Source organism: Schistocerca piceifrons, chromosome 6 (genome assembly GCF_021461385.2).
Source record: "Schistocerca piceifrons isolate TAMUIC-IGC-003096 chromosome 6, iqSchPice1.1, whole genome shotgun sequence".
NCBI lineage: Eukaryota > Metazoa > Arthropoda > Insecta > Orthoptera > Acrididae > Schistocerca > Schistocerca piceifrons.
In genome coordinates, this window is record NC_060143.1 from 384,725,287 (window position 1) to 384,750,573 (window position 25,287).

Here is a 25,287-nt window from a genome sequence, read left to right on the forward strand (position 1 = left end):
ACTCATTTGGAAATTGTATTCCTTTCATATGCAAAATTTTTAGTATTAAATGTCATGATTACTCTTTGTTTCCTGTTTATCAAATAAGATTGGAGCTACTGCAGAGCACTGCATCTGATGCCATTTCTGTCTAGTTTATAAGCAGCATGAAGTGCTTCTGTGGATCAAATGATTTTTTAAGGCCACAGAAGATACCTGCAACTTCATTTCTTTTGTCCAGTTATGAGCTGATGTTTCCATGAATTTTTTCAATTGTATTCATACAATTTTTCCCTTTTTGGAATCAGTATATTGATGTCTGAGGAAACATTGTATTTTGAAATATTTTTGTGAGTATTTTCAAACATTTTGAAAAATATTCTAAGGATAGAGACATGTCTTTTTTTTAATATTTCACATCTGCATACTTAAGTACCTTTTGAAAGTTTGGTTATTCTCATGATTAATTGATTATTCAGCTCTGCATTTTAAAATCTTTTAACAATGTTTTGGTATTGAATAGTGGTTTTTATACTTTTGGAACATGGAAGGCGAGCATGTAAACAGTTCCTCATCATCAAGTAAGATTTACTTGGAAATGAGGACAATGATTTATGCTTCCACTTCCATTCATAGATACACATCATATGTTGGTAGGCATATTATTTTTTACAAATTAGTTCAAAACTGTCAATAATTTAGAGTAAACAATGGAAAAATAAACCAATAAGTGACAGTTCCAGGTTTTAACTGTTTAAGGAAGAAATTTTTTACATTTAGCTATTTTACCATGATCTTCTTTAAGGATGGTGTCTCTTTTCATAATTTCCTGTTGTATATGTCGTGCAGATATATTTGAAGGCATTACCATTATTATTGATTGCATGTGCAGACTGGGGCGTAATACCTAATTTAATGTGCATTGGAGGAAATAATTTTTTGGAATATTACACAAGTGGCTCATATTTTACATTGCGGAGCCAGCAGACAGAGACCTTCAGAGTGGCCTTCTTTCAATTGCTCACTCCGTGCATGACTGTTCCATTCACACAAGAAACAAGAGTGTTTGGTGTAACATTTATAAGCTCAGTAACAGGCTTATCATCCTTAACATTACCACACAGAAGCCACTGATGGTCTTTGTAGTTAATGCACTGCAGCAAATGCTTAACAGTTTTATAAGTTTCTTTCATGTGAATGGAAGAGGCAACGGAAATAGGCCCAAGAAGATTTACCTTGTGTAGTAACACACTTTTTAAGCTTGACTGTGAGGATTCAACAAAAGGTCTCTGCAGAGAGATCTGGTGGCCTCTCTTGCGTTGACCGATTTCACACCGAGCAAACCATGGACTCATGCTCAGAGAAGAAAGATACAATGTACTGTTCCCTTTTTCTGTACCATGCAAGAGTAGCTCTACATGCAAGAAAATGTTTGGATTTGAATCTTGATCCTAACAAATTTGCACTTTCTTTTGATAAGTTCTGTTCACAGAACAAGCCATTAAGTTCTGGTTCTGTAAATGGCTCTGGTAAGATGGCACTAACACTGGACCCAAAGTCTTTTATGAAGCCTTTGATATTTATTCATTGTTTAAACACAACATATGTCCCACAAATAAAAAAAATAAAAAAAAACACACATATCAGCACTACTTAAATAACTGCACAAACCCATAATTATTGCTCGACTGCAGTAAGAAAATGTCATTGATGGACTTCACTTCTTCTTCTTCTGCATATGTAAATAATTCACTGTCATACTGCAACTTCCTGAAAGAACTACAAGTATATCAAGCTGTTGTGAAACAACATATCAGGCTATGATGAAATCATAAAACAAATTTAAATATGTCAACAGGCTGTGCAATAAAATACCATGTTGCTGCAAATTTCTTAAACACATATTTATAAAATTTATAATTACTTCAAAACCTGATGTGGTAGATACGAAGTCTTGTGTTTTTGAGCTAAAGAAGTTATTCATCATTAGACATAGATGCCATTCCGAGTTGTGATGTTAAACACAGAAAATTTGCTGTTATATGATACACAGTTTTAAACACTTTGGTGGATATTCCATCTAATCCTGTGGAGTTTTCATTTTTGAAGGAAAGACTAGGATTTTGTACATTCTGGTGGGAACGTAGCTAAATGCCAGATGGGTATCACTATTATGGTCCATGCCATTGAAACTTATTGTTTTAATATAGACCACTGGCTTAGATTTTGTTGCATTTATGAGAAATTTGTTGAAGCATTATTATATTTGTACATGGTTCATGATAGTAGTATTTTTTTGTTTTATTCTTGAAATTTCTTGGCAGTTAACTGCTGAACCATATTCTGATTTAATATCAGACCATGTTACCTTTGACTTGTGCCTGTCTCCTATAATAAATTTATGATCTGAGATTGTTTGGCAACATTAACTACCTTTTTAAATACAAATTTGTAATGTCTCACATAGTCAATAAAGTCTGGGTTGTTAATGTGTTTCAGTTCTTTATGTAACTCTTTTTTTCTCACACTAGATGTTTTTATGCCTGGAGTAATCTGTTTAGTTTACCTTTGGCTTTTTTATGCCAGGTCCTAGGTGGTAATTCATTGAATACCTCTAGAAAAATTCCGAGAACTGATCATAGTTCTCAGCAATTGACATACTATGATCTATGAGTAATTTTGATGCATTTATCTTGTCGTGGAACAGTTTCACATTGTTTCTGCAAATTTTTCCTCTTATATAAGCTTTCATACCATTTGGTATTTATTCCTCACAATTGAATAAACAATGCAGAATGGTCATAAATTCCTACATCACAGAACTTGTTTTTAATCATGTACTTTGTTAACATTATGGCTGTGCAGTTAGTATAATGGGCATTATCTCTTATCAGTTCACAAAAATTTAGTTCAAAACCAGGCACCTGGATTAAGTCAATGAACATTTTTGAGCCACTGTTATGACATCACACTTACATTAAAATCAGCTTTTATGGTAGCATTATTTGTTTTTTCTTTCTTATGTTTCTCTGCAAAATCGGAGTTTGGAGAAGAAAATTTTACTTGTTGTGCTTCCTAAAATAATTTAAATTAATATGACTATTGTATTGATATCTTTTAGCTAAATGCAACACCTTTTGAAAAACCACTTGTGACATTAAGACCAGTGAGCCCACTAAGCAGTTATGTTCAAAACAGAGTTGAGCATTGTGTGAATTGGTGAGTTGCCATTTAGTGGTCAACTAGTGAGTGGACACTGGGCAGTGTGCCTGAGTCGTTGGAGTTATTGAAGCAAACTACGTTTGTAGGTAGGGAGTTGCTAGGCTGGCTGCAGCAGCCTAGCTTAAACTGAGAATGTTCACTGTAAACACTGAAGCTACTTCCAGATGTGCTGTGAAAAATCTAAATACAGGAATGAACTCAAGTTAGAGGTGTGACCTCACTAAAATTATTACCATCTGCATAAAATCATAATTAACAATGTTATTACCATTTATATTAAAAATTGTTTACAAAATGCAGACAGGCAACATACACTTATGACAAAGTTGGATAGGGCTTGATGTCAGCTAGAGAATGGTGTTGTTTAAATTATTGTTAAAAAACAAGTTGCTATAAATAATTTGTTAGATAGGTCACAGCATAGTACCTAAACAAAGATTTCTCCATACATACAAAATGGTTAGCTTTCAGCATCAGTGATTTGTCCCGTAATCCTGATGTTATTTAATAAGAATTCTGATACCATAACATAATGTTTCTAAGCTTGTCATTTGAATAGCGTAGGGCTGCACTGTAGGAAAGCTTTCCATTTGCCCAGGTACTGCTGTTCAATTGTGGTGTATAATATGTAAATAAAGCTAGTTATTTAGTTACAGTATGTATAAAATTCCATAATGCAATTTCAGACTGCAAATCAACTAAAAGTGTATGTCATGTGTGTTTGCAATGCTGTAATATGTGTAATTTTAGAAATGTTGTCAATTTGTGAGTTGCTACATTGAGTAAAGCAGTTGGTCACATGACCAAGCTGTTAAATATAGTAGGGATCATTATCTTTTGATATTCTTCTGTTGGTAAGATTTGTGTGGCCAGAGAGCCACCTGAGCTCAGAAATATTTTGATGTGCACCAGTTCGGAACTTAAGAATATCTTGATGTATACCACTTTGTGACTTAGGAATATTGTGGGATTCTGAGTGATAGTGGGCTTAAACTCATAGTAGGGCTATTAGTGACAGAAATTTTCAGTCATAGTGAATTTTTTTTTGTTACTGTTGATGAACTCTAGGACTGTGGTGCAGTTCAGGTGATTCGATGCATGACTCCATGCCTTAGTTTACACTCATTACTGCCTGTGAAGACACTACTTCCTCTGAAAAGTCAATCAGTTTCATTTCTTGTTTCTATATTGTGTTCAGTAGCAATGTGAATGAGTTCACCATTCAGAATAAATTTGTGCCTGATATGAATAAGTCAATAGTCAAAATTAATCTTTTAGTCATAGCCCACATTATTATACTTCAGTATAATAATCTGTGGCATACCTTTAATATCTGAAGGTAGCTAGGGTAAAATACAAGGAGTGAAAGGCTACTTACAACTTATATAGAACCCAGATAGGAGTCAAAGGGCATGAAGGGAACCAGTAGCTGACAAAGGAGTGATACAGGATTGTAGCATTTCCCTGATGTTATTCAACATGTACAATGACCAAGCAGTAAAGGAACCAAAAGAAAAATTTGAGGCTTGCTGATGATACTGTCAGAGACAGCAAAGGGCTTGGAAGAAAAGTTGAATGGAATGGACAGTGTCTTGAAAGGAGGAAATAAGATAAACATCAACAAAAGCAAAACAAGTATAATGGAATGTAGTTGATGCTGAGGGGATTAGATTAGGAAACAAGACATTTAAAGCAGCAGATAAGTTTTGCTATTTGAGCAGTAAAGTAACTGATAATGGCCAAAGTAGAGAGGATATGAGATGTAGACTGGCAATGGTGAAGAGCATTTCTGAAGAAGAGAATTTTGTTAAAATCAAATATATGTTTAAGTGTTAGGAACTCTTTGCTGAAAGTATTTGTATGGAGTGTAGTCACGTATGGAAGTGAAACATGCACATTAAACATTTTAGACAAGAAGAGACTACAAGCTTTCAAATGTGGTGCTACAGAAGAATGCTGAAGATCAGCTGGGTAATCACAGAACTGGTGAGGAGGTACTGAATAGACCTGCGAGAAAAGAAATGCATGACACAACCTAACTAGAAGAAAGGATTGGTTAATAATACACATTCTGAGTCATCAAGGGGTCACCAATTTAGTACTGGAGGAAAGTGTATGGAGTAAAAAAATCATAGAGAGAGACCAAGAGATGAATATAGTGAGCAGATTCAGAAGGATGTAAGTTGCAATAGTTATTTGGAGATGGAGAGACTTGCATGGGATTGAGTGAAATGGAGAGCTGAACCAAAGCAATCTTAGGCCCGAAGACCACATCAACAAAATTTTCAATTCATTTATTAAATTTATTTGTTTAACTCACTGATATGTCTATACTAAATTATTGTACCTCATGATTTATCCATGTTTCCATAAGGGGTTAAAGCAACAGTCCAAGATTACACCTCTCCTGTTCAAATGAGCCATATACAAATTTAAGGTCATACACTTGCTCTTTCGTTATTAGGTAGCAATAAGCTCAGCTAGTGATTAATTTCTTATTAAATTGTTATGGTTCCCCAATAGCATTGCATACTCCTCATTCAGCTGTCAAAATCGTTTATTGGTTGTAACTTCACCAAGCACCCAGAAGCACCAAGAAAACTGTTTGGGATCACTTTCTTCTTCTTCTTCTTCTTATAATTCATGCTTGCTTATTTTTCCATTTGTGCAGTTTTCTCTACACTTTTTTTCTATGATACTGGAACTGTTGTTTATTGTCACTTGGTAATAATGACATGCTATTACTCTATTTTTGTTAAATCTTCAAATTTAACACATATATTTCGGACAACACAACAACACATATAAGTCACTGAGTAAGTGGACCTGTGAACAAGTCGGCATTCGATTAAACGCTGAGTCTCAGTCTAGCGGCCGCTGCTTGGCTGGCCGCTTAGGTGGCGCAGCTGCTGCATGGCTGGCAGACAGCGCCGCACGTAGAGGACGTGCGTAATTGCGTGGTGGCACTTTGAATAATCGGCGAGTCACAACACTTTTCCCCCCTTTGAAATGGTTGCACTGGTCTTGATGGAGGTGTCCTGGAGATGGCTAACGTCCATAGGCATTGTTTGACTCACCGTAAAGTCTCGAGGAGGAGGCTTCCCGTACGGACGGAAGTGTCCCCGATGATAACAGGTCGAGATGACAGGAGACGTAGGGGTCGATTCTGCTGGGGCCCCATGCACCAATCTGCCCGTTGCGGCAAGTCCAGTTGATATGACAGGAGACATGGGCGATGTGTCGGCGTCCGTTGGAGGAGGAGGCGAGTAGATGTACTCTGACAGAGGATGGTCCTCCGGTTCCTGCATGGGCACATGTCCTGGTGGCGTCCGTTCTGGTGCTGGCATTGCGATGACGGTGAGAGGGCTGCGTTGTGAGTATTGAGAGATACCAAGATCCCGAGCATCAGGTAGAGCCAAAGGTGGTGTGGCGGCATTCGGAACAGGCATTGCTGGCACCCGAGGCCGAAGCTGGTCCGAATGACGCACTGCAACACCCGTGTCCGTCTGGATTTCATACAGGCATCTGCCACGGTGTCGTAAGATGCGCCCCGGGCTCCATTTTCGCTGCCTGCCATATCCCCGTACCCAGACGAGGTCGTCGGCGGTGAACTGGCCAAGTGAAGGCACCCGCTGCCGTGAGGTGGGAGGCTGTAGAAGATGAAGTAGCGTGCGGGGCTGTCAGCCATGTAACAGCTCAGCCGGGCTGTGATCGCCCATGGGAGTGAAACGGTAAGACGCCAGGAACTGGAGAAGCGCATCATCAGCAGCAGAAGAAGTCAGAAGTTTCTGCATCTGAGCCTTAAATGTGCGGACCAGTCGTTCAGCCTCACCGTTGGATTGTGGATGGAACGGCGGGGCCGTGACATGCGTAACGCCGTGACGAGCACAAAAATCCGAAAAGTCGGAAGAGGCAAATTGCGGACCATTATCAGTAACAAGAGTAGAGGGGAGGCCTTCCGAAGAAAAAATGCGGGCGAGAGCACTAGTGGCTGCCGCGGTGGTAGGTGACGTGCAACGGACAATGAAAGGAAAGTTAGAGTAAGCGTCAATTACGAGGAGCCACTAAGTACCTTAAAAGGGTCCCGCAAACTCAGCATGAATGCGTTCCCAGGGCTTCTCAGGCGAAGGCCACGGTGACAAAGATGACTTCGGGGCAGCGGCCTGTGACGCACAAGGGCCGCAGGCGGTGACCATGTGTGCAATTTCAGAGTCGATGCCAGGCCAGTACACATGATGGCGCGCCAGAGATTTTGTGCGAGACACACCCCAGTGCCCCTGGTGAAGGAGGCGCAAGACCGAAGCACGCAAAGACGCAGGTACCACAACACGCGGTGAAGCATTGTCAGTGGAGAGGAGGATAACACCAACCCTTCTGAATACAGCGTAAAACCCGGGAGAGGGTAGGGTCAGAACCCGTAGCAGCCGCCAGCCTGTCCCCAGTGATGGGGAACCCATCCACAACCCGCTGCTCGGCAACATCCAGGTGGAAACACAAAAGTTCGTCCCTATCGAATGCCTGATCAGGACCCATGGGAAGGCGAGACAAAGCATCAGCATTCACATGTTGAGCCGTTGGCCGGAAATGAATCTCATAATTGAAATGGGACAAGTAAAGAGCCCAACGCTGGAGGCGGTGTGCAGCTTTGTCGGACGTTGATGGATGAAACAAGGAAACAAGTGGTTTGTGATCCGTAACAAGATAAGCTTCTTTCTCAATTTGAGAATACTTTTGTTGGGCATCCGTGAGCGTTTTGGAGGCATAAGCGATGGGTTGTTCCGAACCGTCAGAAAAACGGTGCGCAAGGACTGCACCGACCCCGTATTGAGAGGCGTCTGTGGCAAGAACAAGATGTTGGCCAGGTCGATAAGTAGCCAGGCACGGGGCCTGTTTCAGCATAGCCTTTAATTTCCGGAAAGCCGCGTCACATGACGCGGACCAGTGAAAAGGCACGTTTTTATGCAACAGGCGATGCAACGGCTGAGCCACCGACGCCGCAGATGGTAAAAACTTGTGATAGTATGCTATTTTCCCCAAGAAGGCCTGCAGTTCCTTAACAGATGTAGGGTGAGGAAGGGCATCGATCGCAGCAACAGTGTGTTGAAGCGGACGAATACCATCCCGAGAGAGTTGAAATCCCAAGTATGTGATAGATGCCTGAAAAAATTGTGATTTCTGAAGATTACACTTATGACCGGCAGTCTGTAAGACATTAAAAAGTATGCTGAGATTTTTAAGGTGTTCTTCAGTGGTGGAGCCAGTGACAACTATGTCGTCCATGTAATTGATACATCCCGGGACAGGGAGCAATAATTGTTCCAAGAATCGCTGAAAAAGAGCAGGGGCACTAGCAACCCCGAATGGCAAGCGTTGGTATTGATAGAGGCCGAAAGGACCAGAAACTGCCGGGAAGCAGTGTCGAGACGAAGTTGATGATAAGCTTCCGACAGGTCAATTTTAGAAAAATACTGTCCTACAGCGAGTTTAGTGAACAGTTCTTCAGGACGGGGCATAGGGTAAGTGTCGATGAGGCATTGAGCATTTACAGTGGCTTTGAAATCGCCACAGAGACGAATATCACCATTGTGCTTAGCAATTACAACGACAGGAGAGGACCACTCACTGGAAGTGACAGGAAGCAAGACCCCTGAAGCAGTGAGACGATCCAACTCCCGTTTTACCCGATCACGAAGGGCCACAGGAATGGGCCGAGCCCGAAAAAACTTGGGCTGAGCAGTGGGTTTGAGCATGATATGAGCTTCAAACTCGTTTGGACGGCCTAACCCAGGAGAAAAAAGGGACGAAAATGTCATCGACAAGGAATCCAATTGAGCATAAGGAATAGCATCAGAGACGATATTGACAGAGTCATCTATGGAGAACCCAAAAACGCGAAAGGCATCGAAACCAAAAAGATTCTCTGCATTACTCTGGTCGACCACAAATATGGGAACAGTGCGAACGACGGATTTGTAAGATACCTCAGCATTAAACTGTCCCAAGAGAGAAATCTTCTGTTTATTGTACGTCCGTAATTGCAGAGTGACAGGGGACAGGAGTGGAGAACCCAGCTGAAGATACGTCTGAGAATTAATTATAGTGGCAGCAGAACCGGTATCCACTTGCATGCGAACATCTCGACCAAGGATTTGGACAGTGAGGAATAACTTCCCTGAAAGGGAAGAAGTGCAACTGACAGACAACACAGAATCAGAATCAGCGTCATGTTCATGAACATCGTGTATGCAGTCGGATTTACAAACGGAAGACACATGACCTTTCTTTTTGCAATTGTGACACACAGCCCAACGTTGGGGACAATCCTCGTGTGAATGTTTTGTAAAACACCGCGGACATGAAGGAAGTTGCCGGGGATTTTGCTGCAGTTTCTTAGTGGGTTGTTTACGTCTAGGCCGAGGCTGCGCGTGGGAGCGTACTGCGGCCACGTCGGTCGGCGGGGACGCGCCGCACGCGTCGTCAACAGCGCACAGAGGTTGTATTTCCCCGACGTCACCCCACGCTTCTATTTGCGCCCCAGCGGCGCGAGAAATTTCAAAAGACTGCGCAATGGAGAGATCTTCATCTAGAGTCGGATTCGCCAGCTGAAGGGCACGTTGCCGAACTTCTTTGTCGGGCGCCGACCGGACAATAGTATCCCGTACCATGGAATCGGCATAGGATTCTTTGTGAACGTCAGTAACAAATTGACACTTTCGACTGAGGCCGTGAAGTTAAAGAAGCAGCCCAAGCGCGATAGGACTGATTTGGTTGTTTTTTACAACGATAAAAGGCAACATGAGAGGCTACCACATGCGTTTGCTTTTGAAAATAGACAGACAGAAGGGAGCACATTTCAGCAAAGGACAAAGACGCAGGATCCTTCAAAGGAGCCAATTGCGACAACAACCGATACATTTGAGGTGAAATCCAGGAAAGGAACAGAGACTTACATGGTTGTTCGTCCGTGACATGAAATGCCAAGAAGTGCTGTCGAAGACGTTTTTCATAATCAGACCAGTCTTCCGTCGTCTCGTCGTAAGGTGGAAAAGGAAGTACAGCCAATGACGAGAAACACCCCGCATTTGACGCCGCGACGAAATCGCGAATCGCCGCTGTTAGAAGCGTTTGCTGTTCAAGGAGATTTTGCAAGAGCTGCTCGACAGTAGCCATGGAACCCTGTGAGTCAACGGTGAAAAGGAAAAATCCCATCCTCATCGCCAATTGTTAAATCTTCAAATTTAACACATATATTTCGGACAACACAACAACACATATAAGTCACTGAGTAAGTGGACCTGTGAACAAGTCGGCATTCAATTAAACACTGAGTCTCAGTCTAGCGGCCACTGCTCGGATGGCCGCTTAGGTGGCGCAGCTGCTGCATGGCTGGCAGACAGCGCCGCACGTAGAGGACGTGCGTAATTGCGCGGCGGCACTTTGAATAATCGGCGAGTCACAACAATTTTCTACTAGTTAACTTCATAGGCCTAACTCGCTCATGATAACGTTTATTTAGTGTATTTTGCAATGCATATGACATATATGACTATAGTTATCTTGTATTTTTGATATATTATCACATACAATGGTTTTTTTTGTTTTTATTTTGTAACTCTTTCATAAAGTATTACATCTCTGTTTTTCTAGAACAGCTCATGTTTTATGAGCTGATCACTATTTTTTTTTACTCACACATGTTCTTAATTTCTCATTCATTCCAGAATTATTTATTAAAATGTGAGATAGCACAGATATAGTATTGTCCACAGCATTGACCTTGCCATAAAAACATATCAGGTCATGAAACACTGTGCACAAGAGATACTTGAAATTTTATGGCAATATTTATAGAATAGACAATAATAAGCTCATTAAAATACTACTCAAAATTATTCATTCAAAGCAGTTTGAAATCAGCTTGTTAGAGTAAACTAGAGAATATTTATGAGGCATGAACTTAATAGTAGAATAGTAGTAATGAAGCACAAATTAATGGCAAAGCTAAAAGCAGAATGTTAAGAAATGGTCAGAAGAATAGCAGAAAAAAATAGTGAATTCATGAAGAGATGGGAGGATGTGAGGGCACACAGGATTAAGCACACTACCAAGTTTGAAATGATCTCCAAGAAAATAAAATGATAAATGAATAAGCATGTTCACTGTCTGTCAGTCTTGTTCCATGGTTTCAAATAGTACTTGCTATGTAGACAACTGTCTTCTCCCAGTGGTATTGCTGATTTTATTTCTGAGGGTGTTTTTATGAAGAAATCTGAAATTTTTACTTGTGAATATAGAGATAAATGTTATTATCTGTGGTTATCTGAACAACAGTGAAACATGTAAGCAGTGACTTAACTACAGACATTTAGATATAAACCTTTTCCTATTCTTATTTAGCAGACTAAAGGGGGAAAATTGGTGTTAAGTTGGGAGATAGTTCAAAACTCTTGTTTCTAAGAGGAATAATATCGAGACTGTAACATTAGTATCTGATTTTTTTAAATAAAAATTTGCTACTTTACCTTTACAAGAACATATTCATTTTGCAAGTGATTTAATTTGGAATAATGACCCAGAAAGCATTACCAAGAGTTAATATTTGATCAGACAGTAAAATAAAATAATGTTAATACTTTATTTCAATGCACAGCAAAGAGGCCCTAGCTTCATCAGCATAAATTTATACCCTGATAGCTTTTGTTGCGATTTTTCATGTACTAAAAGAAGGTAAAATATTTGACATAAATCGAGTTATTGACAGATTTGGTTTTCAATGTAAAATTTCATACAAGGGCATGCGGAAAAGTAATACCTCTGATTTTTTAAAGTGGCAATTCTTAAAGCTTTTTAAATAAAACAAAAGTTATCATCATCCTACATCTTTATTTTTGGTGTCTACAGATTTACGTATTTCTCAACATAGTCACCCTGGCAACAAACACAAATCACCCAACAAGAGACCAATTTGTTGATATCCTTGTTGTAGAATGTTTGACTTTGTTGGCAGAGCCAGAACTTCACCTCCACTTCCACCACTTTATCACTATCAAAGTGAAGTCCTGTAAGCTGTTTGTAAAGTTTTGGAAACAGATGACATACAAATAGGGTGCAGTTTGGACTGTGCAGAGCACGATCAGTGACAGTGAATCCAAGGTGTTGGACCATTGTGATGTTGCAGCATTTGTGTGTGGCCATGCCGAAGGAGAGGTTGCCCCATGTGTGGACAAATTCTTCAAATTTGAATCTTGATTACAGCATACTGTTTCTCAAGAACCAACATAGTACCATTACATACTGCCATGTTACACTCTACAACTTGGAGCCCTCTAGTGGCAGACAGCTGCAAATATATGGACATGAAGAATGAAGGTGTAGACTGTTAATAACATTAGTCTTATTTAAAAAGCATGTAGAGTTATGACAAAAATTTGGAGGCATTACTTTTCAGCATGCCCTCATAAAATAGATCACTCTACAATTTGGAGCCCTTTGTGACAGATGGCTGCAAATATGTAGACGTAAAGAATAAATAACATTTGTTTCATTTAAAAAGTTTAGAGAGCTATCACATAAAAGAAATTGTAGGCTTTATGTTGTGGAATGCTCTCATAAAATACGTCTCTTTAACGTTAATTTACAAATATGCAAATTACTGGTAAGGTGCTTAAGTGTTTTAACTACTTCATTTAAAAAAACTCCAGTGTTATACTCACATTATTTGCAGCATCAGATTAATTTATTAATCATTTAACAATCATTATGTATAGGACTGTGTACAATTTCGGTATTCAGACTGAATATTACTGAGTGCTTTTGTAGAACATCCTAACCATTAATTTTACATGAGAACAACTGCACTACATAAGTGCAACTACTTCTTCTCTAAATATGACAATCTTACTTCAGCCAATCCACAACTTGAAAATATGCCTTGTAAAATATTAAAATTTTATGCATTTAACAATTGCATGTTTTTATTGTTGGTAGGCACAAAATTCATAATTCTTTCGTACAATGCTGAATAATGAGACAAAAGTGTGAAATATGGTCACATAATAATAATGATAATAATAATAATAATAATAATAACACAATGAAAGTATTAAGTTCTTTACTAATTAGATGTATCATGTAGTATAAGAAGTCTGAGTCTGTTACATTACTACATACAAAACAATTATATTGATTGTAAACAAGATTTTCATAGTGCATCTTTTGCCTCACTCTAACTTGTAGTTTCCTTTAAAAGTCTGAGGCACAGTTGTTCACAGAGTTGATACAGTATGTAACTTGTTTAGGTTGGAGGCTGAAAGAGAAAGAGTGCGTGTTCTGCATGAACTGGTGTGGACACAATATAAACGGAAAGTTTCCCGTCGACTCTTGCTGGATCCACTACGTGCTCTTGTTGCTGAAAGTTATCAGAAACAAGCTCAAGCCTCCGCTTTTGCTTCTCGTCTGTTGCTTAGGAAGTACTGGAAGGCATGGAGACAAATTACATTTGAGAAAATGAATGTGCTTTCAGAAGTAGTGCGCCGAATTAGGATGAGGCGTGCTTTTCAGGCATTTCTTGAGGTAATTATTTTCTGTGCATGTTCAAGTATCAGTTCACTTCTAAATTTTAGCTTCCCTTACAAAGTGAATGGGATTGCACTGAATAGAATGTTTGTGTTTGTATGTAAGTGTAAAATATGAGGGGTGTTACATCATGGAATCCATTGTATTCTAATACTAATATTTTAGTGTTTCAAAATACACCAGTATTTCTGAAAATAAAGTGCATTCATTCACAATTTTAATTTAGCTTTGAAGGAATAATTACTCATTCTGTAGTCATGCACAGATGCACAGACTCTGTACCGCTGATGATTGGATCAGGAAACATGGTAGTGATTTTACTTAACAGTGATTTTACTTCAGAACTTCACAGTCTCTGGTTCTCAGTTCAGTTATCATAGCCTTGTGGCATACGGGAGATTAATGACACGCAGTAGTGCATACATTTTGCAGGATAAACAATGCTTAACATGACACAAGGTTGCCGCATTTTCTAAATGATTTTGAGCTGTAATACTTGCAAGGAGAGGTCTCCAGCAGTGGGATCGACTTTTTGAAACAATCTGTATGGTGATGTAGGTTAAGGTCCAAAGAAGCACACCCTGCAGTCATTCACCCTGGAAGGCCCTCATTGGCAAGCAATAATAATAATAATAATTACAAATTATTTTAAAATCTTTAGCGAAATGACTCTGATCACTATTTTTATTCACTTAGTTGGTTTACACACTTTTTTATTTATACTCCATCGTCATGCCATCTTAATCAGTATACTAACTTCCTCAGTTGCTCTTATTTTTTATTGCTATCTTTCTTCTTCCACTCGGGTTCTTTGTGTATGTGTTTTTAATTATTTCTGTTTATTTATAATGATGTTTAAGTGTTTGAAAATGCTGACCTGTCAGTTAAAAAACAAGAGATGAAATAATCTATTTATATTGACTGTGCAATGGTGTCAACAATATATTTTTCATTACAAGATCTAGATATTTTTTGATAGCAATTGTCATACAAACATTCAAAACATAAATTCTTATTGGAATATAGACAATATAACACAGATGATGATTTGCACAAAAGCAGGGATTATAAATAAAACAAAATCCAAGCAAAATAAGAAAGCAAAATAATGAATGTAATAACGTGAATGAAAATGAAAGATGGCAAAAGAGAAGAAATTAAATCGAGGTTAATATATTACAATAATTAAAATCCATGAACAATTACTCCAAGCAGAAAAAAGGCTTATAGGAAGAAAAAATGAGAGCAAATGAAGTATTTCATATGTTGGCAAATATGATGTGACAAAGGAAAAGTGAAAAATTTACATTTAAACCATTTTATCCTCATCGTCGTCATCATCATCATCATCATCAGCCAATTCAATCATTAAATGATGTGGCCTCCTCGAGTTGTGGATTCAGGTAGGCTTTCAGCAGTTCTCTCCAAGTGGAACGGTCTTGGGCAGTTCTCTGCTAGGTGCTACCAGTGATCTTCTTGATATCTTTGTCCCATCTGTCTGGTGGTCTGCCTCTAGGCCTCCGATGCTCTCTCGGACTCCACTCCAGTACTAGCTTTGTCCATCTGCTGTCCTTTCTTCTCATGACATGGTCAGCCCACTGCCATTTCAAGGACCCCACTGTCTTTAAGATGTCCATAACCTTCATCACAGACCAGATGTAATCTGCCCTTTTCCTGTCCTTCTTGTATTGCCCAGCATTGATCTTTCCATGGCTCTGTGCTGTCGTAAGTTTCCCTTTTGTAAATGAGTTCAGTGTCCATCTTTCACAACCATATGTCAGCACAGGAAGAATGCATTGATAAAATAAGGTTTTCTTCATGTTTACTGGCATTTTTGATCTGAATACTGTTGAATACCTCCCAAAGCTTGATGTGCTGATAGATTTCTGGCCTTACATCTCCCTTCATATTTATAATCTGGCCAAGATAGATGTATTCACTGACCTCTTCTAATGGACTGTCCTTGACTTTCACATCTCCAGCTGGGACCCATTTGTTGGACATTACTTTTGTTTTGGAAAGGTTCATTTCAAGCCAACCAATTGACATTCCGATGCAAGATCTGTAACTAAGTTTTGGAGCTCTGCGAAGTCATTGGCCAATAAGGCAATATCAGCAGCAAATCTCAAGTTCGTAAGCCTTCTTCCATTAATTTTAATTTCCTTACCTTCCCAGCTCAGCTTTGACATAGCCATTTCCAGTACAACCTAGAACAGTTTTGTGGAGATGGGATGGCCTTGTTTGACACCCCTCATGATGTGGAATTCTTGAGTTGATTCGCCAATATTACAATAAGCTGAAGAACTCTCGTAGATATTGCTGAGCACTTTAATGTATGCTGCTCCCACTCCTTGCTCACTCAAAGCTTGGAGGACAGTTATATGGCTAACAGAGTCAAACGTCTTTTCGGAGTCAATGAAGGCAATGAAGAGAGGCAGTTGGTATTCATTTGCTCTGTTTATCACTCCACAAATGGTCAGAACGTGGTCAATAGTGCTCAAATTGCTTCGGAATCCTACTTGTTCTGTTGGGTGGGCTGAGTCTCAGGTGGAACTAATTGGATTTAACAGGATCTTTGTGAAAATTTTGTACAAAATTGAGAGCAAGCTGATAGAATGATAGTTTTTGATATTGTGAATACTTCCTTTCTTGTGTATCAATATAATCTTTGCCTTGTTCCATGATAGTGGGATTGAAGCATAAACCATTTAATTGAATAAAAATAATGATCAAAGTAATTTCAATAAAGATTTAAAAACAAAAAATTTCCAAGCTCGTGTTGAGATTTGAACCCACAACTTTTTGCATAATGAGGTCAGTAACTCAACCATTACACTGCACAACCAGTTTGTAAATTAGTGCTACTTTTAATAGTTATATAGAATCAAACAAAATTCTGAAAATCTTTTCGTCAATTACTTGCAAACAAGGACTTGGCAGGATGAATGGCTGCATGGCATAATTCCTTGGACCTTAACCTACATCACTGTATGGATTGTTTCAAACCATTGATTGCACCACTGAGGACTTCCCTTGTTAGGTGAGAAAAAAAGGAGAGTCTATGGAAAGTGTGTCACATTATTAAACAAAGAATATGTGAACTTTATCAGTGGGACAAGTAAATTTGTGTGTTAAATTATAATAAAGTAATACCATTGGAAGAATGATCACTCTCTCAAAACTCATTTCAGGTTGAAAATATATGTTATTGCATGTTATTATTAGTCTATTAATTTATATCACATATGTTCTCAGGTATTGAGGCTTAGAATACTGACCATTGCCATAAAGTGTTTGAAATAAACACTCTTCGTATTGTGTTAACTTCATAACCTACAGCTGATTGTTATGACCTTTTTGTTATTTTCATAGTCATAGTGGCAATACTATGTACTGTTGCTTCAGCTACAGGTAGTCATAGAAAAAGAATATTTAAAACAATAATATATTTTAATCAGTTTACATTTTTTAAATGGGCAAGTGTGATTTTAATTCATCAGATGTTTTAATTTGTCCCTTACCAGTAGGTCTAGAGTTTTCATTGAGAACTTCCTTGCTGCCTAATTAGTGGTGAAAATTCGAGGAAGTAACCATCTACTGTTATTTACTTCTGGAAAGCAGTGTCACTGTTGTCATCTACACATTGTGTGACTTTCATGTTGATACCAGATCACATTTTATTGAAGTTGCCCACAATACAAAAACAATATGTTGAGTATTGAAGATCTACATCTACATGTACTGTGCAAACCACTATGGGGTGCATGGTAGAAGGTACACCCCATTGTGCTGATTATTAGGGTTTCTTCCAGTTCCATTCATGTATGGAGTGTGGGAAGAATGATTGTTTCAGTGCCTCTGTAGATACAGTAATTACTCTAATTTTATCCTCCTGATCCCTGCATGGGCAATACACAGACAGTTGTAGTGTATCCATGTTGTTGTTGTTGTTGTGGTCTTCAGTCCTGAGACTGGTTTGATGCAGCTCTCCATGCTACTCTATCCTGTGCAAGCTTTTTCATCTCCCAGTACCTACTGCAACCTACATCCTTCTGAATCTGCTTAGTGTATTCATCTCTTGGTCTCCCTCTACGATTTTTACCCTCCACGCTGCCCTCCAATACTAAATTGGTGATCCCTTGATGCCTCAGAACATGTCCTACCAACCGATCCCTTCTTCTGGTCAAGTTGTGCCACAAACTTCTCTTCTCCCCAATCCTATTCAATACTTCCTCATTAGTTATGTGATCTACCCATCTAATCTTCAGCATTCTTCTGTAGCACCACATTTCGAAAGCTTCTATTCTCTTCTTGTCCAAACTATTTATCGTCCATGTTTCACTTCCATACATGGCTACACTCCATACGAATACTTTCAGAAATGACTTCCTGACACTTAAATCTATACTGGATGTTAACAAATTTCTCTTCTTCAGAAACGCTTTCCTTGCCATTGCCAGCCTACATTTTATATCCTCTCTACTTCGACCATCATCAGTTATTTTGCTCCCCAAATAGCAAAACTCCTTTACTACTTTAAGTGCCTCATTTCCTAATCTAATTCCCTCAGCATCACCCGAATTAATTAGACTACATTCCATTATCCTTGTTTTGCTTTTGTTGATGTTCATCTTATATCCTCCTTTCAAGACACTGTCCATTCCGTTCAACTGCTCTTCCAAGTCCTTTGCTGTCTCTGACAGAATTACAATGTCATCGGCGAACCTCAAAGTTTTTATTTCTTCTCCATGAATTTTAATACCTACTCCGAATTTTTCTTTTGTTTCCTTTACTGCTTGCTCAATATACAGATTGAACAACATCGGGGAGAGGCTACAACCCTGTCTTACTCCCTTCCCAACCACTGCTTCCCTTTCATGTCCCTCGACTCTTATAACTGCCATCTGGTTTCTGTACAAATTGTAAATAGCCTTTCGCTCCCTGTATTTTACCCCTGCCACCTTTAGAATTTGAAAGAGAGTATTCCAGTCAACATTGTCAAAAGCTTTCTCTAAGTCTACAAATGCTAGAAACGTAGGTTTGCCTTTCCTTAATCTTTCTTCTAAGATAAGTCGTAGGGTCAGTATTGCCTCACGTGTTCCAGTGTTTCTACGGAATCCAAACTGATCTTCCCCGAGGTTGGCTTCTACTAGTTTTTCCATTCGTCTGTAAAGAATTCGTGTTAGTATTTTGCAGCTGTGACTTATTAAGCTGATAGTTCGGTAATTTTCACATCTGTCAACACCTGCTTTCTTTGGGATTGGAATTATTATATTCTTCTTGAAGTCTGAGGGTATTTCGCCTGTTTCATACATCTTGCTCACCAGATGGTAGAGTTTTGTCAGGACTGGCTCTCCCACGGCCGTCAGTAGTTCCAATGGAATATTGTCTACTCCGGGAGCCTTGTTTCGACTCAGATCTTTCAGTGCTCTGTCAAACTCTTCACGCAGTATCATATCTCCCATTTCATCTTCATCTACATCCTCTTCCATTTCCATAATATTGTCCTCAAGTACATCGCCCTTGTATAGACCCTCTATATACTCCTTCCACCTTTCTGCTTTCCCTTCTTTGCTTAGAACTGGGTTTCCATCTGAGCTCTTGATATTCATACAAGTCGTTCTCTTATCTCCAAAGGTCTCTTTAATTTTCCTGTAGGCGGTATCTATCTTACCCCTAGTGAGATAGGCCTCTACATCCTTACATTTGTCCTCTAGCCATCCCTGCTTAGCCATTTTGCACTTCCTGTCGATCTCATTTTTGAGACGTTTGTATTCCTTTTTGCCTGTTTCACTTACTGCATTTTTATATTTTCTCCTTTCATCAATTAAATTCAATATTTCTTCTGTTACCCAAGGATTTCTACTAGCCCTCGTCTTTTTACCTACTTGATCCTCTGCTGCCTTCACTACTTCATCCCTCAAAGCTACCCATTCTTCTTCTACTGTATTTATTTCCCCCATTCCTGTCAATTGCTCCCTTATGCTCTCCCTGAATCTCTGTACAACCTCTGGTTCTTTTAGTTTATCCAGGTCCCATCTCCTTAAATTCCCACCTTTTTGCAGTTTCTTCAGTTTTAATCTACAGGTCATAACCAATAGATTGTGGTCAGAGTCCACATCTGCCCCTGGAAATGTCTTACAATTTAAAACCTGGTTCCTAAATCTCTGTCTTACCATTATATAATCTATCTGATACCTTTTAGTATCTCCAGGGTTCTTCCATGTATACAACCTTCTTTCATGATTCTTAAACCAAGTGTTAGTTATGATTATGTTGTGCTCTGTGCAAAATTCGACCAGGCGGCTTCCTCTTTCATTTCTGTTCCCCAATCCATATTCACCTACTATGTTTCCTTCTCTCCCTTTTCCTACACTCGAATTCCAGTCACCCATGACTATTAAATTTTCGTCTCCCTTCACAATCTGAATAATTTCTTTTATTTCATCATACATTTCTTCAATTTCTTCGTCATCTGCAGAGCTAGTTGGCATATAAACTTGTACTACTGTAGTAGGCGTGGGCTTCGTATCTATCTTGGCCACAATAATGCGTTCACTATGCTGTTTGTAGTAGCTTACCCGCATTCCTATTTTCCTATTCATTATTAAACCTACTCCTGCATTACCCCTATTTGATTTTGTGTTTATAACCCTATAGTCACCTGACCAGAAGTCTTGTTCCTTCTGCCACCGAACTTCACTAATTCCCACTATATCTAACTTCAACCTATCCATTTCCCTTTTTAAATTTTCTAACCTACCTGCCCGATTAAGGGATCTGACATTCCACGCTCCGATCCGTAGAACGCCAGTTTTCTTTCTCCTGATAACGACATCCTCTTGAGTAGTCCCCGCCCGGAGATCCGAATGGGGGACTATTTTACCTCCGGAATATTTTACCCAAGAGGACGCCATCATCATGTAATCATACAGTAAAGCTGCATGCCCTCGGGAAAAATTACGGCTGTAGTTTCCCCTTGCTTTCAGCCGTTCGCAGTACCAGCACAGCAAGGCCGTTTTGGTTATTGTTACAAGGCCAGATCAGTCAATCATCCAGACTGTTGCCCTTGCAGCTACTGAAAAGGCTGCTGCCCCTCTTCAGGAACCACACGTTTGTCTGGCCTCTCAACAGATACCCCTCCGTTGTGGTTGTACCTACGGTACGGCTATCTGTATCGCTGAGGCACGCAAGCCTCCCCACCAACGGCAAGGTCCATGGTTCATAGAGTAATAATTTATATCTAGTTCTTGAAACTTTGTTAATTGCTTTTCTATTTATTTTTCATTCACACGTCAAGCTCCGTAGGACCAAATTGAGGAGAAATCTCCAAGGTCATGGAAGGTGTCAGTACATGTAATTACAACATAAAAGTAATAACAGATAAAAATAAAATGTTTAAGAACCCAAAAAAGTCAATCCATAAGTTTAAGTAAACACAGTCAACAATACAAGAAGAATCAGCTTACTTTTTCAAGGAACTCCTTGACAGAATAGGAGTGACCCATGAGGAAACTCTTCAGTTTCAATTTGAAAGCACGTGGGTTCCAGCTAAGATTTTTGAATTTGACCAGTAGCTTATTGAAAATTGATGCAGAAGTTTACTGCAGACCTTTCTGCACAAGTCTACGTTGATCCATTATGGATCGTGGGATGATGGCTGGCATGAACTTCTTGAAGCAATAATTTACTTACAGCTGTATGTATTGTAGAAATTTATTTTATTTTATAAACTTCTATGTGCTACCAGTTTCGGCATTACATTGATGCCATCTTCAGGCCCCACTAGTCATAGTCGTAAAATCGCTATACAAGGAAGGAGCCATATAACTGGATCCGTGAATCAATTGCCCTGCAACAGCTCAGAAATTTGAACTGTTCAGTTCCACTAATCATATTCCCATTCTGTGAAATTAAAACGTCAGGTTTTGTTGAATTCTATGTTAGAAACAGTAAAAACTGTGACTTAATGGGATTTAATGTTACTTTATTTTCTACAAGCCATGAACTTACCCGTCATGAACTGCACTATTTGAAACTGAGCCATTGTTGTATGCAACATCCTTTACTACCAAGCTAGTGCCATCAGCAAATAGAAATATTTTAGCGTTACTCGTAATACTAGAGGGCATACCATTTATATAAATAAGGAACAGGTGTAGCCCCAACAATGATGCCCGAGGCACTCCTCACTTGACCATACCCCACTCAGATCCCACATCACAGCTATTCTCAACATTGTGAATAATGACCTTTTGCTCTCAGTTGTTAAAGTAAGAGGTGAACCAATTCTGACTACTCGCCGTATTCCGTAATGGTCCAACTTTTGGAGCAATATTTTGGGATCAACACAATCAAATGCCTTAGTCAAATCAAAAAACATGCCTAGTGTTAAAAACCTGTTGTTTAACCCATCCAGTACCTCACACAGAAAAGAGAATATAGGATTTTCAGTTTTTAAATGACTTCTAAAGCCGAACTTTAAATTTGATAACAAATTATGTGATATAAAATGATCAATTATACTTACAGCCTTTTCGATAACTTTAGCCAAAACTAATGACATAGAAATAGGTCCAAAATTGTGTACATTATCCCTTTCTCCTGTTTTATAAAGTGGCCATACTACTGAATACTTTAATCGTTCAGGAAACTGACCAGTCCTAAAGGAAAAATTACAAATTTGGCTAAATACAGGGCTAACATGGGCAGCACAGTACTTTAATATTCTGCTAGGCACTCCATCATAACCATGAGAGTCCTTAGTCTTCAGTGATTTGATTATTGACTCAATCTCCCCCTTGTCTGTATCAAAGAGGAATATTTCAGACATCAATCTCGGAAAGGCATATGCGAAGAAAGTTATATGATTCCTTGTAGAAACTAAATTTTTATTTAATTCACCAGCAATGCTCAGAAAATGATTGTTAAATACTGTACATATATCTGATTTATTAGTAACAGAAATATTTTTACTATGGACTGACTGTATCATCAGCCTTGTGCTTCTGACCAGACACTTCCTTCACAACTGACCATATGGTTTTCATTTTATCCTGTGAATTAGCTATTTTATTTGCATACCACATACTCTTTGCCTTCCTAATAATGTTTTTAAGCATCTTGCAGTACTGTTTGTAATGGGCTATTGTAGCATGAATGTGACTACTTCTAACATTTTGATATAATTCCTGCTTTGTTCTACATGATATCCTTATCCCACTATTAAGCCACCCGGGCTGCCTATTACTGCCATTTAGAATGTTCTAATGGAAAGCAACTCTCAAAGAGCATGAGAAATGTGTTAAGGAAAGCATTATACTTATCACTTATGTTATCAGCATTATAAACATCCTGCCACTCTTGTTCCTTGACAAGGTTTAAAAAATTCTCTATTGCTGTTGGATTAACTTTCCTACATAGTTTGTAATTACATGTGACATTTGTTTGAACACAAAAGCCTTTTAGTGTTAAAATTTGTGCATCATGGTCTGAAAGGCCATTCACCCTTTTACTAACAGAATGCCCATCTAGTAATCAAGAATGAATGAAAATAATGTCTATGGCCATGCTAGTGTTCCTTTGCACCCTCATTAGGAAAAACACAGTCTGCATCAGATCATATAAATTTAAGAGATCTATCAAAATCCTTTTTTCTGCACCATCATATACAAAATTTATATTGAAGTCACCACATATAACTAATTTCTGGTACTTCCTACAAAGTGAATCAAGAGCCATCTGTAGCTTGAGCAGAAATCCTCTGAAGTCAGAGTTAGGGGACCTACAAACAACAATAATTAAAAGTATAGTTTTACTAAATCCGACTGCCCCTGCACAACATTCAAATATCTGTTCAGTGCAGTGCCATGATATGTCTGTGGACTCAAATGGAATACTGTTTTTACGTACATAGCCATTCCCCCACCTCGCAAGGAACTCCTTGAAAAACAGCCAGCTAATCTGTATCCTGGTAAAGGAAGTCTCTGAATTGTCAGGTTATTTAAGTGGTGCTCTGACATATCAATAATTTCAGAGTCAACATCTATAAGCAGTTCACTAACTTTATCTGTAATACTTCTTACATTTTGATGAAATATGCTAATTCTTTCTCTACTTGGAAACATGACATCCTCTGAAGGTGAGCCATTAGTTAGAGGGACTTCCTTTAAGCAGGTATACCTATCAGCTGACTTTAATCTAAAAAAAGGTGCACTTCTAACACCAACTACTGCAGGAATTTTTCCATGAGTGATCCCACCACCACCTACTACACTGTCTCCTGTAAGCTTTACCAGCCTCCCCTTCCCATATATATTGAGGTGGAGGCCCTGCCTATTGGAAACAGCAGCCACATTTGTTGTGCAACACAAAACATTCTAGTTAGGAAGGAGGTGCATACTCCACTTTGCAGAGCATGTTGTTGACTGCCTTCAGTGTGCCCTGCTTGCCATCAGTTTTTCCATTTAACAATGAGGTGACTATGTAATGCGCTTCATGTGTGTGTTGTTAGTGGAAGTAGGACTCATATTAACATTTGATCTTTCTGACCGAAAAACATGAATCCAGTTGTACAACTGAGATGATACTCCATAGTCACACAGTCTGATTAGAAGTCATTTGTGAGGGTTCAAAAGCCCTCTGGAAATTAGAAATATGGAATTCATTTGGTGATTGAAATTTCATGAAAAGATCTTGCTACAATGAAAACCATATTTCTTTCAATGATTGCCATCCCAGCACACTTATCATATCGGTGAAATTCTCATTCATCTTTTATTATAAAACAAAACAAGCTCCCCTTCTTCGGATTTTTTCAATATCCTCCATCAATCCTATCTGGTAAGAATCCCATACCACACACCAGTACTCTAGCAGTGAGTGGGCAAGCTTAGTGTAGGCAGTCTCTTTATTAGACCTGTTGCATCTTCTAAGCTTTCTGGAAATAAAATTCATTTCTTGTTTTTCCATCCCCATAGCATATGTGATACTTCTAATTTAAGTGGTTCACAATTGTAATTACTAGATGTTTAGTTGACTTGACAGCCTTTAAATTAGTGTGGTTTATTGTGTAACCAAAATTTAATGGGTTTCTTTTAGTACTCATGGATGGCCTCACAATTTTCATTATTTTGGGTCAACTTCAACTTTTTGCACCATAGAGATATAGTGTCTAATGTCATTTTGCAATTGGTTTTGATCTTTAGATGACTGTTAGATGGTATATGACAGCATCATCTGCAGAAAGACTTGGGGGCTGCTCAAACTGTCTCCTAAATTGTTTATATAGATTAGGAACAGCAGAGGTCCTATAACACTTTATGGGGAAAACAATATGTCACTTTGCTCTACTTAATGACTTTCTATTATTAGAAACTGTGGCCTTTCTGGTAGGAAACCACAAGTCCATTCACATAACTAAAATGATGCTCCATAGGCATGCAATTTGAATACGCATCTGTTGTGAGAAATGGTGTCAGAAGCCTTCTGTATATCTAGAAGTATGGAATC

General features: G+C 38.8%; 1 protein-coding gene across 1 annotated transcript in view; it reads left to right on the top strand.

The window, feature by feature from the left end:
- Positions 1-25,287, top strand: part of LOC124802880 — a 205,723-nt gene that overhangs the window by 159,359 nt on the left and 21,077 nt on the right. Inside the window, exon 9 of the mRNA XM_047263924.1 lies at positions 13,500-13,773. Within this exon, the coding sequence (XP_047119880.1) occupies positions 13,500-13,773 (274 nt within the window). The remainder of the gene's footprint in view (positions 1-13,499; positions 13,774-25,287) is intronic.